The 16,134-nt window shown below is 38.7% G+C and overlaps 1 protein-coding gene across 2 annotated transcripts in view; it reads left to right on the top strand.

Moving 5' to 3' along the window:
- AUH (AU RNA binding methylglutaconyl-CoA hydratase) overlaps nucleotides 1-15,742 on the top strand; it is a 160,775-nt gene extending 145,033 nt beyond the window's left edge. The window contains exons 7-10 of one of the 2 annotated variants that reach the window (XM_065879357.1): nucleotides 5,859-6,046; nucleotides 9,326-9,376; nucleotides 11,019-11,066; nucleotides 15,269-15,742. In XM_065879357.1, coding sequence (XP_065735429.1) covers nucleotides 5,859-6,046; nucleotides 9,326-9,376; nucleotides 11,019-11,066; nucleotides 15,269-15,346 — 365 coding nt within the window. In that variant the 3' untranslated portion in view covers nucleotides 15,347-15,742. The remainder of the gene's footprint in view (nucleotides 1-5,858; nucleotides 6,047-9,325; nucleotides 9,377-11,018; nucleotides 11,067-15,268) is intronic. The other variant, XM_065879358.1, reaches the window with a different exon arrangement.
- The last annotated feature ends 392 nt before the right edge of the window (nucleotides 15,743-16,134 follow it).

Raw genomic sequence — 16,134 nt, forward strand, 5'->3', positions numbered from 1 at the left:
CTGTTGGAGCCCTGCCACAAGTAGTATGAACATCTACCTACCTCCTCCATCTTCTTGGCTCATAATGACCATAGCTTGTCCTCAAACCCAAATCTTCACTAGTGATTGATGTTCCCACACCACTGTTTTCAGAAGATGCTCTCAGATGCCCCGTGGCTTTCTGTCATCCTCACAGTAGTCCATAGGTCCTTCCAGGCCCAGGGGACCTATGGGATCTGGGCCTGCTCCAGCCATTCTGGTCTCCCTGTGCTGCTCTGTGAGTCAGACATGGTCCCCACAAGACCTGTGCAGTATCCACTCCTTGGTTCCTTTTGTTCTTGGCTCTAATGTCACCTTCTCCGAGCCCCTCCTTGGCCATCCTGTCTAAACTGTGTACACCCCACACCCTGATACACTCTACTCTCCAACTAACAGTATGTATTTATTTGCTTATTGTGGGCTTCCCCACAGGAATGTCAGCTCCTGGGAGCCGGGGTTTGTTTAGTTCACAGCTGTATCCATCTGCCCAGAACAGGAAGCTGCAATAACTACTTGAATGAGTGAATAAATGTGTCATTTTGGAAATGAGTTCCAAAAGAGGAATTCCAAAATGGTCCTGAATAACAAGTATACAGCATTTGGGGTGACTATTCTGAAATGGTGCATATTCACTTGGTTATGTAAATTCTGTTGCCTCATTAAAAATGAATCCTCTCCTACCTCATGTTTTATAGCAGTGGATCAGCAGAACCCACGGAATCGGAATCTCCTTGATGACAGAGCCAAAGCAAAAAGCCTTAGAAAACAACTGGCATTTTCTGAGCATTCCCACATTAGCAAGGGAAGGGTCAGTGTCCAAGATGCTTCCTCTTCATAACATAGTAATGTGGCTTTGGCACGCTGTTTCTGCTTATTACTCCGATGGATATTCATGAGGATTCATGGGCCGCCACAGAATGCCTTTTTCTGGTAGATGATGAAGTGACTCAACAGTAGTTGTTTTTTGTGGAAGCAAAACATGCTCTGAATTCACTGCCCCTGGAAAGGGTTAAATTACTTGCATTTTAGCAGGAGCCTTGTGAGTTATTGTGGAAACTGACAGAAATACAGCTGATTCAGCTTCCGTTCATACTTCTCGTATTTGGTAGTACCATGGGGTACCTGCCAAGAGTGTCACGGGAGTGTATGACCTCCTGATACCATGGTCCCTTAGTGTTAACATTGCAACCCAGGAGAGCTGAGGCTTCCCAGATCCTGGAGAACTTCCTGGGGACACAGGCAGGAAGTGGCTTGAGAGGCTTTTACCAGGTGGTTGGCTCTTTGTCTCCTTGTACTGTGCTCTTCAAAAATAGTGTAGCACTTTTATTCCTATTACAGTGTCATATTACTGTTGCAGAACATTTTTGAAATACAACCAGTCAAAATGAATAAAAAATGATCATTATCTATCAGCTGATCCCACAGAGACAACTTTCTAGATACATTTGATACATGTATATGCCTACTTATATTATGTACCTACTTATATATACCATACCTTTTATCAAGCAGCTTACAAACTTATTTCATAAGTTGCTCTTTACTGTCTTACCACATAGTAGATAAGAATCAGGCAGAGGTAGGTTTGGATCCTATTTCTACAACCTAACTTTGTGACTTTGGGCAAGTTACTAAAACTCTGTGAGTCTCAGAGCAGGGCCCAGCTAGGAGTCAGGGCTCCATGCTGGAAGCTCTTGGGATGGACAGTAGTGTAAGTTTGAATAGAGTCTCAGACCTGTGTGATTTTGAATACGTTAGGGTGGCTGTCAGAGTGGAATGATTTTAATTCCACTGGGGACAACCCTATTTTTAGTTCTACTGTTTAATTTCTCCAGTCATCAAGACTGTATCTAGAGAGGGCACTTTAGTGATCCTGAACTCAAATCCCTATTGGAACTAAGCAGGTTGTGTGATCTATAGAAGCAGGCCTGGTGTAAGAAAATCAACCAACAGAAATACAGCACACTGTCTTCACTTCTACCTAACTCTAAGCTAATATTGGAATTTAGTATTCAGAATTAATGATAGATTAATTGAAATAAATTCTCTCTAGTACTTCTTTTTGTATTTGGAACTTAAAATATCTGATGCCCTTTCTTCCACACCAGGTCTCAGTGGCACATCTTGTCTCTCGAGTTACAGGATGCAATGCTATAGTGAACCTTGCTTCCCTAATGAGCTAATTGCTTTATTTCATAATAGAAAATAGCTGTTCATAAACAGAAGTACTTCCAAACTGGACTCGACTGTTGGCATAAAGATATTTTCTGTTTGGAGTAACTATTCCTGAGATGGTTGTAGAAGTCTGAGATTCCACATCAATCATATTCAGTGTTTTGTGTCGTATTGCACTGCAGTTCAGTAACTTCCATTTGTATGGCTCGTTGCTCACACTATTAGTATTAATTGACAAAGGCAAACTGAACAGGTCATATCATTTTTATAAAGGTTGAAATTATATACCTGGAGCCAGTGAAGGGTCAGTTACCTCTAATTCCATAAAGTAAAAAATATAGTTCAAACTATCAGTCTTTGATTTCTGCAAACTGAATACAGCATATGAAAGTGGGCCAGATAATTTCTTAACCAAACAGGTTTCCTAAAGGTGAAGTTTTGGTAAGAATGAGCAAATTAAATCACATATTTGTGTAACTACTTAAGAATGTCCCTTTTGACAAGTAGTGTTAGGGAAACTGGATTTCTGCCCGCAAAAGAGTGAACTCGGACCCTTACCTTATACTATATACAAAAATTACCTCAAAATGGATCAAATACCTTAATGTAAGAGTTGAAAGTACAAAACTTAGAAGAAAACAGTGGAAAAACTTATGACGTTGGATTTGGCAATTATTTCTTGGCCGTGACACCAAAAGCAAAGGCAGCAAAAGAAAAAATAGATAAATTGGATTTCATCAAAATTAAAAACTTGCATGCCTCAAAGGATACTGTCAACAGTGAAAAAGCAACCCATGAATTGGGAGAAAATATTTGCAAGTCATGCATCTGATAAGGAATTGATACCCAGAATATATAAAGAACTCCTTCAACTCAACCACAGCAGAACAACCCAATTAAAAGGAAGATATACAAATGGCCAATAAGCACATGAAAAGATGCTCAATATCACTAGTTGTTAGGGAAATGCAAATCAAAAACCACAATGAGATTCCACTTCACACCCATTAGGATGGCTACCATCAAAAAACAAACACAAAGTAACAAGTGTTGGTAAGAATGTGGAGAAGTTAGCACACTTGTGCCCTATTAGTGGGAGTATAAAATGGTGAAGCTGCTATGGAAAACAGTGTGGCTGTTTCTCAAAAAAATTAAACATGCATTTACTGTATGTTCCAGCAATTCCACTTCTGGGTATCTACTCAAAAGAATTGAAAGCAGGGTCTTGAAGAGATATTTGTGTACACGTATTCATAGCAGTATTATTCCTTATAGCCAAAGATGGAAGCAGCCCAAGTGTTCCTCAGTAGATGAAAGAATAAACAAAACATATTCATATAACAGAGTACTATTCAGCCTTACAAAGGAATGGAGTTCTGACACATACCTTCTGTCCATCATACAGAAGGACAAATACTGTATGATTGCACTTACATGAGGTTCCTAGAGTAGATAGCTTGTGGTGTCAACCAAAAAAGCCAAATCTTGGATGCAGTGTTAGTTGGTGAGCCAAGTTGAGGACTTTTCCTTGGATCCTATGATGCAGTGTTTTCAACAGAACAGAAAGGTCTCTTCAGCCCCAAGCCTCTCACACTCACATCATGCCCTGCAGCAGACAGTTAGGTTTGCATCCGTTTCATCCATCAAAGCTTAGAGTTCAGTGCCATTCAGCTCTGTTTCATGGTGTTAGTTTCATGACTGTTCCTTTGTTAAATATTTATAAAATCTTTATTCCTGGAGAATCATTCCATAAACAAAATAATATGATGAATGGGCTTAAGTGGACTTGCAAAATATTGAGTTTTCCTTTGAATAAAAAGTGCAGCACTAACAATGACTGTTGAGGGTCACATTTGTTGATTTCGACCAATCTACATTAAACTTTTCACAGAACACAGCAGAGAATCATTTCCTAACGTGTGCTTATCATGAATACTATATCCGTAAGTACTTTAGTCTCATGAAAATCCTCATCAGCTCCATGAGTAAATATAGCTATCTGGGTTGTATTATTTATATCTCTGCTCTAATCAGCTGCCATTGGAAACACTGTAAATAACTTGTCTGTTCCATATAGCTTGTTCCGTAAGTTTTCAGACCTATCTTTACTACACTGAGCAACATCGTTGTTTACAGTTAGATTTAAATTTGTCAGTGCTTCAATTTTTCACACACGTTTGTTGCCACATTGTGTAAAATACCTTTAAACTTACCATCTATAACTGTTTGGGCTGTGTGAGCAGTAAGTAACAGAAGCAGTACTCATTTAATGTTCAAAAACAATCCCTACTGAAAATGTCAATCCTTTTGAGGTTTATATTTGTTTCTTTTTTTTTTAATCACCTATATTTTCAAAACATGGTCATCGTTCTCAACATGGTTGCTTAATAATAGCATCATAAGCTATGTTCTTCCAATGCTGGCGTGCTTTGTTTGTTAAACATGTAGGAATGTACTTAATTATTGAAGGGAAATATGCTTTCTTGAAACTTGTCTACCCCCCCCTTTTGGTTGAGATGTGAATAAGAGTATATTTTGCCTGCCTTTTAATGTTGCTTAAAGAAAATCAAAACTTCTTAGTCTGTAGTACTGGAGTAGCAGGAAGTGGTGGAGGCTGTGGCAGACTCGAGTGCATTGCATCTAAAAGGTGCAGCTGCAGTTAACTTCCAGGTACAAGTTAGCTTTTATATGAAATTACCCACCCAGTTTATAAATGTTGGTAACTAGTGCAGAAAAAAAAAAAAGTTTAAACTTTATGGGCCAGAGAAACACAGTGAGCTTGTTCAGATGTTTGGCCATCAGTTTGCTTTTTGTGCTCTGAACCTTTGCAGTCAGCTTTTCCTTGGCCTCCTGGGCAGTCCAGCCGCCACTTTAAGGATAAGACTTATAAGATAAGATTTAGGATTTGCAGCTGTTTTCATATTCTTATTGGTAGAAATTGAAGCTCCGAGTCAGAATATTACCTGCTTTTGTCCAGGTTTCTATTTAATGAGATCCCCGTCTCTTCACTCAAAGATATTAGGGTGAGCAGATAGATGGATCTAATGGATTAATGCATCAGGGGATGATTAGTACTTGCACGGAAAAATAAAACCCCGGGACGAAGCCTATTTTCATGAGTAATTATCTGTTTTTATTTTCGTTAAATTAAAACTAGTTTATGGTTCATTTACTGTAAATTGTAAATGAGTCTTCAAAAGCACATGAGTTGAATTGCTCAGAATTTGATGTTTTATCTAAACTGAAAGCGAAATGCCAAGCTTGATGGACCTGTCGTTCCTCTGGTGAACCCTCTGAGGGAGAGAAAACTCCTTCCCCAACCAGCCCCTGACCCCTGCAACTGTGGTGCACCCTGTGGTTCCTGACTTGGTAATTAATGATTGTGGATTGGATTCAGGAACACACCAGCCATGGTGCAAGTAATGGTCAGTGTCAGGATCACTTAATAATGATATAAGGTTCTTAAGTACTTTTGGGATATTAATGATTTTATAAACTAATTAAGAAATTAGGTTCTGTCTTGAAGTAGTTTTCCAGTTACTAATTTTGACATATAAACTTCTGGCCCTGGTTTGTCTTTATAAAAGAAGAAATGAAACATTGAAATGTTAAAAGGAAAGGGTGTCAAATCATTGCCTGCATTTTCTGTCTCATCCCCTGTGCAGGGGGCACGCAGCGACTGCCACGTGCCATTGGGATGTCCCTGGCCAAAGAGCTCATCTTCTCTGCACGTGTGCTCGATGGCCAAGCAGCTAAAGCAGTGGGCTTGATCAGCCATGTTCTGGAACAGAACCAGGAGGGGGATGCTGCCTATAGAAAGGCCTTGGACCTAGCAAGAGAGTTTTTACCTCAGGTACTTTAATTGCATTTCCTTCTTTTACTCTTTTTAGATAACTTTATAACAAATTGACTAGATTAATATTAAGAGCCTTCAGAATTAAAATTAAGATTTGAAGATAATCTGAGGGCCCTATTGTAGCCATACGTTGATAATATATCACATACATGTTTATCACGTGGGACAGAATTTGCCAGCAACTTAAGTTGTTCGCCAGCTAGCCCTTCTGACCTGAACTGTACACATGAAGAGAAACAGTGACGGATGGGCTGTCACACTGGATTGCCCCCAAACTGAAACACAAGTAAGGAGCCCAGAGTCGATTATGCCAAGTGAGCTTTCATTGAGATCCCATAACCTGAGATAACCTGCTTGAACAGCACCAGTTGTGTGTCTTATTTTGTTTGTTTTTATGATGATGTAGGCATTGTTTTAACTCCTTTGTGCACAATACGCTTCCTCACAATTACACTTCAAATCTGGGATCTGGGACTCACTCCACATTTACTCACAGATCATAATCCTCATGAGTAATGTTAATAACAGCGCATCTAGGGACCTGTATTAAGGGTTTCTTGGTTCTCTCACTCTTTTAGGAGTATTTTTCAAATATTCCTTTCTTCTGAAATCATGGATTAAAGGATTTTTGCTATGTAAACAATTACATAGTGACTTGTCTTTATTCCTAATGGCATGTAAAGTTTTACAACTTCTGGAGTCAAAATTACTTCCTCTCTAACTCAAACAGTATTTGTAACCTCTCAGTATTTGTAACCAAAGGCCATGGGTCCTTTTGGAAAATCTCATGAAATCTCTCTCTAGAAAAATGCATGCACCCTCCACATTTGTCTGGAGTTTCGCATCCAGTTTCGGGAGGCATCCTTGGAGTTCTTTGTTGTAAGACAAGGCCCAGGTCTGCTGTGATGTACCTGTCCCCTGAGAGCTGTCAGACGGGTCCTCTCATTTCAGTTGGTTTCTAAAACCACACTGCCTGCTGTTGATGCTACTTCATTCCTTCTCAGTTATGAGCTATAAGCTCTTTCAGGGCAGGGACCTTATATAGTTTATTCTCCATATGAGGTAACAGAGTCTTATACTCTGAATTGATGGAGAGAGAGCAAGTAGAAAAGATTTTTACTAGTTTAAGGAAAAAAAAAAAACAGCTCCCGAGTTCTGAGATTCACAGCCTCTCCTAATCCTTGGATGGGAGCATTTAGCTCCCTATTCCAGAGCTCTGCCCAGGTGGCTCATTAGCCCCTTGGCACCTCTGTTCAGGTTCAGGTTCCTTATCTCACTCCTGGGAACTGGCTCTTTCTCCTGTGACTGCAGTGCTGTTAATGCCATCACTGCCCACAGCTCACCCCGCCTGAGAGCCCCCTTCTCCCCACCTCCAACCTGACATCTGGCTGCATCCTACCACGTGGTAAACCAGGCAGAACTCATCGTCTCTTTCATCTGAAGGACATGCCTCTGAGAACATTAATTGCTGAAATTAATTTTTCCCCAGGTGAAGGGAGATATCAAATGACTTTGGAAAATGTGTAACTGTGAAACTGTATACAAAAGTTACAAAACAGAATTTGAGGTGGAATAATCTTCATTTTTACAGACATTTTTACTAAATGATTAGTCTTCTAAATAATTAGAAAGCTTCTATAAAATTAGTATTTCTAGGTGATTTCTGTATTATATGTTACTTCCATTTTTCTATCTTAGGAAAAATGTATATAAAGAAGAGGCACTGGTTTTTTATTTTAAAAGAGAAACTAATTAAGCGTTGCATCTAAAGCATTTTTATTTTCCTGTTTCTCCAGTTTTATAAACCTTGCTGCCCAAAGTGTGGTCTGTGGACTAGCAGTCCAGGTGTCCGCTGGGAACATGTTAGACTTGCAGAATCCCCAGCCCATGCCAGACCCCTGAATCTGCATCTCCATTTTAACCAGGGGCTTGGGGAGTTGTGTGCATATGGAAGTTTGACTAGCACTTGTCTGGGTCAGCTGGTAATAAAAGTGAATGGATAAGTTGAGAGGAGCACTCTGTTTAAAAAAAAAAAAAAAAATGAATTGATGATCTTGAAAGAAAAAAAAACTAGTATGTGTAACATACATACAAATCACATCTGGAAGGATTCTAACTAAGATACTTGCCTAAGCCTCGGAAAATTGCCGTCTCTGAAAAAGATTTTTCAGCATGTGATTTAGGAAGAGAATTTAGATAGGTTAAAGTAGATAACCGAAAAATAGCATTTTTCATGCCATCATACATTTATCCATTCACTTATTGGAGTCCTTTGTTGTGCCTGTTATTTAGAGCCTCTTGCATTTTAATTCAAAAGATGCTTTAAAACATGCCATTGGGGCTTCCCTGGTGGCGCAGGGGTTGGGAGTCCACCTGCCAATGCAGGGGACGTGGATTCGTGCCCCGGTCCGGGAAGATCCCACATGCCGGGGAGCGGCTGGGCCCGTGAGCCATGGCCGCTGAGCCTGCGCGTCCGGAGCCTGTGCTCCACAACGGTAGAGGCCACAACAGTGAGAGGCCCGCGTACCAAAGAAAAACATGCCATTGAATTCTAATTCATCACCCAATAAACAATTTTCAGCGATTTAAAATGTGATCAAATAATCAAATTCCATCTGGAGGATTATGGTTTCTAAGACAAAGTTATGTGTCCCTTCTCGCAGAGGACTCCCAGTTCTTTCCTCTGTGACCCTCACAGATCCTGAAGGACTTATTTGGACTTGAAGCTTTTGTGTGATGTGGGAGCACTGCCTGGAGGACGCATCTTTACTAATACATCATCATCGTGGTTAATTATTGATGCTCAGGGAAGAAAGATACAGCTCCACTGCCTGAAACAGATGATATCTGAATCCCATGTTAATCAATAGTGTCAGCCTCATCTCAAGCCCAGGGTTCTGTCGAACCACTCATGGGTGTGTTATTGTGCCAAACACTTTATCTCCTTTTCTTTTTCCTACTTAACCTGTAGGGAAATTTGCTGAACAATTAAAAGCCCTCTACTGGACACATACCACCTGCTGACCTCCAAGCATATAGTTTGCTGTGCCACAGCATGCTGTGAAATCTGCGTAACATGCTGGTGCAATAGATTATTACAATTGCTGTTTAATTAAGGCCTTGCAAGGCTCCTAAAATAAATTTTCCGTCAACTATCTTACAGCCTTTGTTACCTCTATGCCATGGATCCAGCAAAGGGAATTTCTGAATTTGACTGAGATGTACAACATGATTTGCATAAATTATTAAAATATGTTTCTTTAATTTGAATTTTAGGGACCTGTTGCAATGAGAGTGGCAAAATTAGCAATTAATCAAGGGATGGAGGTGAGTGCCTTAAGTTTGAGTTTCTTGTTGGAATAGGTAGTGGAGATTTAACTTAAATGAACCATTATTTTTTAATTTTCTAAAATATAGCTGTTTCACTGCTATGATTACTGAAAGCTACTGAGGTTCTTTTTAGCTACATCAGTGATTGCATTCTGCTTATATCTGTTGTTGCTTCGGTATCATAATCACAGAATTCATATGATGCGCTGCAGCATATGACATGCTTATTATTTATGCCATTGAGTTAATAGATTTATTGGCTAGTAGTTCATAGAAAACCAAAGGAAAAGGGCGTTCTCTGTATTCTCAGCACCAGTATCATATTATAAAAAAATGTTCTAAGGAGAACTTCCCGGCTCAAAGCTCCTCCTAAAGATGGAGACCATCTTTAACTTCTTGATGTGCTTTCTGCATTGAGACACACATAAACCCTGCAGGGGGCCCTGGGGTTACTCTGGAGAGATAGCTCCAAAGGAGTGGAGGCCCCAGGACAGGGGAGAAGTAAGCAGGGCAAGGGAGCAATGCAGGTACCCATTTACATTGGGCTTTTCATTACAGCATTTGTATTTTGGATAAATTAACTACAGGAATTTTGAAGTAAGCAGGGCAAGGGAGCAATGCAGGTACCCATTTACATTGGGCTTTTCATTACAGCAGTTGTATTTTGGATAAATTAACTACAGGAATTTTGAAGAAAGATATTTCTTCCTTGCAGACCCAGAGCCACTATATTTTCCTGGCCTTCACAGCAGTAAAAAGAGGTTAAATATGTTAGTAATAAACACATTTTTAAAAATTTACAAAGTATCTGGTTTTTAAAAATTCTTACATAGTAATAACAATGCTGGGACTTCCCTGGTGGTGCAGAGGTGAAGAATCCACCTGCCAATGCAGGGAACACGGGTTCGAGCCCTGGTCCGGGAAGATCCCACATGCCGTGGAGCAACTAAGCCTGTGCGCCACAACTACTGAGCCTGCACTCTAGAGCCCGCGAGCCACGACAACTAAGCCTGCGTGCCACAACTACTGAAGCCCACGCGCCTAGAGCCCGTGCTCCACAACAAGAGAAGCCATCGGCAATGAGAAGCCCGCGCACCACAACGAAGAGTAACCCCCGCTCGCTGCAGCTAGAGAAGGCCCATGCGCAGCAACGAAGACTCAACACAGCCAAAAATAAAATAAATAAAATGAATTAATTAAAAAAAACTTCTCTAAAAAGAGAAAATAGTAGCAATGCTAATAGCAAAAACCTTATATGACCCTAACTATGTGCCAACCCAATGTATAGCTTATGTAGTTTATAAAGACTTCACCTAGATTAACTCATGTGATCCTCACAATAACCCCATTTGGTACATACTGTAATTATCTCCCTGTTCAGATACACTAATCCGAGGCAAGAGAGGTTAAATAACCTGGGTAACCAAGGTTGCACAGCTCCCATATGGTAGAGTCAGAATTTGAACCCAGGGAACCTGGTTCCAGAGTTTCTCGTGCTGGTCATACTTCTGATTTGCTGTATTACATCAAAGAATTCTGTTCTTTGGGAATAAAGTTATTAAATTTGAATTTATATTTATGAGTATACCATATTTTAAAAAGTAATTCTTGCTGAAATGAATTGTATTTTTATCCTCAGGTCGATTTAGTAACAGGATTAGCCATAGAAGAAGCTTGTTATGCTCAGGTATGTAATACAACCAGAAATTCAATGCAGATACCCCTTACCTTCTGTATAAGTCAACTAAATTATATATCACTGAACCATGATATATATACACTATTAAAAAATCATACAGATGGGTTGAAATTATTTATTTCTGCTGTTTGACTGTTACCAGCTCTTATGACTGATTTTGTTTCACATACTAATGACTCCTGTCTATGTAATTTAGAAAATGCTTAGAATAGTTAAGTTAGTACCATTTGTGCTGTAGCTGTCTCTCTGGCTCATGTTGTGTTTTCTGGGTGTGGTCTTGAACCCTCACTCCAGGGTAGAGAGGTGTGAAGACGGCAGCTGTGAGCACGTGCCTCCAGGAAACATCAGTATTTGAGACTCATTGGCTTTTCCTGATGTTCTGAGCCTTTCCTCCTACCCACTGAAAGTTCACTAGTTTGATTACATATACAGTTTTCTTTTTTGTACACAAATTAATAGGGCTTTTTATAGAGGAACAAATCTTCCTTCCTCCCTTCCTTTCTTCCATCCTTTTTTTTTTTTTCTTGCTGTACACAGGCCCCTCACTGTTGTGGCCTCTCCCATTGTGGAGCACAGGCTCCGGACGCACAGGCTCAGCGGCCATGGCTCACGGGCCCAGCCGCTCCGCAGCATGTGGGATCTTCCCAGACCAGGGCAGGAACCCGTGTCCCCTGCATCGGCAGGCGGACTCTCAACCACTGCGCCACCAGGGAAGCCCCTTCCATCCTTTTTAAAATGAAAGATACTTTAGGTGCTTGTTTTAAGGCATCTAAAGTAGCAAAAGAGTTTTGTTCTACCTTTTCTGAGAATTGGAAACTGTGTCAGCTCCCGTTTAAGCATGGCAGTATCATGAATTAGGAGCAATAGCTAGAGTGTTACTCTGCGCCTGGTCTGTATATATAAATTACCACCTGTCATTGATGAACACATACCATGAATGAACTAAATTACAAACTTCTTACAAATGGACAACCTCAGAGTCTGAAGAAAAAATTTAAAAGCATATTTGACCACATCTTATCAAATGTAACAGGAATCATACAAAGTATTCCATCAGACCACAATGGAATTAAACTAGTAGTCAATCACAGAAAGATAGATGGAACCCCACCTATTAATGGTGAGATGTAATCTTTTTAGTAAGGTTAAGCAGTATACTTCTAAATAACATTTGTCAAAGAGAAAGGCTCAAGAGGAATTAAAATATATTTTGACCTAAATCAAAAGGAAAATACAACTTATCAAAATTTGTGGGAATATATGAAAAACAATGTTTAGAGAGAAATTTATAGCATTAAATATGTATATTAGAAAAGAAGAAGGATCTAAAATCAATAATAACTTTGCACTTTTCAAAAGTGGAAAAAGAAGATCAAATTAAATCCCAAATCAGAAGAATACAAATAATACTTTAGAGCAGAAATCAGTGAAATTGAAAAAGGGGAAACAATAGATAGAAAACAAAACCAAAAGTTGGTTCTTTGTAAAGATCTATAAAATTGACAGACTTCCAGTCAGGATAATCAATGAAAAAGGAAGATAAAAATTATATCAGAAATGCAAGAAAGATTATTACTACTGATTCTATGGACATTGAAAGGATAGAGGAATACTGTGAACTATATATGCCCACAAATCTGATAACCTAGATGAAATGGACCAATTCCTTGAAAGACAAAATATACCAAAATTTATCCAAGGAGAAATATAATATGAATAGTCCTATGTTTGTTGTAGAGAGTAAATCAATAATTAACAAACTTCTGAAATAGGAAGCACCCGGCGCAGATGGTTTCACTGGTGAATTCTACCAAACATTTAAGGAAGAAATTACACCAGTTATCTACAATCTTTTCCAGAAAATAGAAGCAGAAGGAATACTTCCTAACTCATTCCATGAGGACGGTATTAGCCTGATATCAAAACTAAAGACATTACAAGAAAGGAAAACTACAAACCATTATCTCTCATGAACATAGATATAGAAATCCTCAACAAAATATTAGCAAGCTGCCTCCAACAATATATAAAAGGAATTATATGCCACAACCAAGTGAGATTTTTTCCCAGATATGCAAGGCTTGTTCAACACTCAAAAATCAGTTAATATAATTCATCATATCAACAGGCTAAAGAGGGAACTCTGGTGAAAGAAATCACAATTTAAACAAATAGATATCCCAGGGGCTTCCCTGGTGGCGCAGTGGTTGAGAGTCCGCCTGCCAATGCAGGGGACACGGGTTCGTGCCCTGGTCCGGGAAGATCCCACATGCCGCGGAGCGGCTGGGCCCGTGAGCCATGGCCGCTGAGCCTGCGCGTCCGGAGCCTGTGCTCTGCAACAGGAAAGGCCACAACAGTGAGAGGCCCACATACCGCAAAAAAAAAAAAAAAAAAAGAAATATCCCATATCCATGGATAGTAAGACTCAATATTATTAAGATGTCACTTCTTCCCAACTTGATCATAGATTCAATGCAATCCCAATAAAAATTCCAGAAAGTTATTTTCTTAATATTGGCAAACCAGGTCTAAAGTTTATATGGAAAGTCCAAAGACCCAGATTAGCCAACACACTATTAAAGAACAAGGTTGGAGGAATGACACTACTTGACTTCAAGACTTACAATAAAGCTACAATAATCAAAATAGTGTGGTACTAGCAAAAGAAAAGACACATAGATCAATGGAACAGAATAGGGAGCCCAGAAGTAGATTCATACAAATATAGTCAACTGATCTTTGACAAAAGAGGAAAGGCAATTCAATGAAGAAAAGATAGTCTTAAAAAGGAATAGTACTGAAGCATCTGGACATTCAACTACAAAAAAAAAAAAAAATTCTAGACACTGACCTTACACCTTTCACAAAAATTAACTCAAAATGGGCCATAGACCTACATGTAAAATGAAAAACTATAAAACTTCTTGAAGATAATATAGTAGAAATTCTAGGTGACCTTGAGTTTGGCCATGGCTTTTTAGATATAACACCAAAAGTGTAATTCATTAAAGAAAAAATTGATGTTTGACTTCATTAAGATTAACTTCTACTCTGCAAGAGACACTGTGAAGAGAATGAAAAGACAAGCCACAGACTGGGAAAAATATCTTTGCAAAACATATATCTGATAAAGGACATGTATCTAAGACATACAAAGAGTTTTTAAAACTCAACAGTAAGAAAATAACCCATTAAAAACTGGGTATAAGGTCTGAAGAGATACCTCGCCAAATTAGATGTACAGATGGCAAATAAGCATAGGTAAATATGCTCCACATCATATGTCATTAAGAAATGCAAATAAAAACAAGATACCGCAGTTTGGCCATTTCTTACATAGTCTTACTACATGATCTAGCAATCATGTTGTTACATATTTATCCAAATGAGTTGAAAACTTGTGTCCATGCAAAAGCCTACACACCGGTGTTTATAGCAGCTTTATCCTTAATGGCAAAACTTGGAAACAACCAAGATGTCCTTCAGTAGGTGAATGGATAAACTGTAGTACATGTATAAGTGGGGTGTTATTCAACAATGAAAGGAAATGAGCTATCCTACCAGGAAGAGACAGGAAGGACCCTTAAATACATATTACTAAATGAAGGATTTCAGTCTTAAAAGCCTGCATACTATATGATTGCAACTATATGACATTCTGGAAAAGACAGTGGGGTGGTGGATAAGGGATGACTAGGCGGCACATTAGGGATGTTGAGGGTAGTGAAACTATTCTTTGTGATAATGTAATGGTAGATACATGACATTATGCATTTGTCAAAACCCATGGAATATCCCTAATGTAAACTATGGACTAGTTAATAATATTGTGTTAATATTGGCTCATTAGTTGTAACAAATGTATCACATTAATGCAGGATGTTAATAATAGGGGAAATAGTGGGGGGGCTTGAGGGAGTGTATGGGAACTCTGAACTTTCTGCTCAGTTTTTTGGTAGACCTAAAATTGTCTAAAAAAAAATAAAAGTCAATTTTATTCAAGTATATTTGAAATGGGAAAAAAAAGCATCTTAGAGTTAGAATGATAAATTTGGTCACATAATTTAAATTGTTCAAATGATTTCAAAATTTTAGATTGTCTTCCAATTAGTTTCCTTAGTTAAAGCTTATTAAACTTTTACAATTGTCTTTATTGTTTGGCATAGATAACAATGTTTTGCTTCTCTTAGACTATTCCAACAAAAGACAGACTTGAAGGTCTTCTTGCTTTTAAAGAGAAAAGGACCCCTCGTTATAAAGGAGAGTAGAAGAAAGAGAAATCTTTAAAATGCCAGTGTAATAAATATACTTCTGGAAGTATCTTTCAGATTCACGTATGCCTCAGCATCTGGAATCCCAGCGACCAAAGTGAAGAGCGAGTTATCCATATACTGAATTAAGTATCTGGAGTGGACCCCTGTGTGTACTTGTTCAAATGTATATCGTCATTTTCATTCAGATTTATAAAGCTAATAGTGTCTACTGTCAAAAACGCCAATTCAAAATTAGGTATACATTTTTAAATACCTCCTGCATATGACGCTTTCTGTTCTTAATTTTTCTTAATGTGAATAATTTGTATATTGCACACGCTAGGAAAAAATATTGATTGTATGTCTCCTGTGCTACAGTATGAAAATAAAATTATTTCCACGTACCAAAAATGTGAAGTTATACCAAATAAAGTTTTCAAGGGATTGTACACATGCACCCACACACATACATCTCATACTGAAAAAGGAGCTGATAGAATTCTGAGTGAAAATTATCAAATATAAGTAAAATTAGTGAAAAGAAAACGTGGAAATTTTTCTCTTATCCCATTCTTTTTGTATTGAGTAAATCATTGCATGTTGGATTTTAGAAGAAACCACCTTTCCATTGCTGATTCTATCAGGTGACCTCTTTATGTAGTCAGTCTTAGAATACAGTATGGATGGTGGAGAATTAATCCAGTCAGAGACTGGGACCAAAGGCCTTGTGGAGGCCAACTGGAGGCCTGGAACTGTTGTACCTGTAAGCCCTCCTAGCAAGTGGCCTGGCCCCAGAAATAAAA

The sequence above is a fragment of the Phocoena phocoena genome, chromosome 6, assembly GCF_963924675.1.
Source record: "Phocoena phocoena chromosome 6, mPhoPho1.1, whole genome shotgun sequence".
Classification (NCBI taxonomy): Eukaryota; Metazoa; Chordata; class Mammalia; order Artiodactyla; family Phocoenidae; genus Phocoena; species Phocoena phocoena.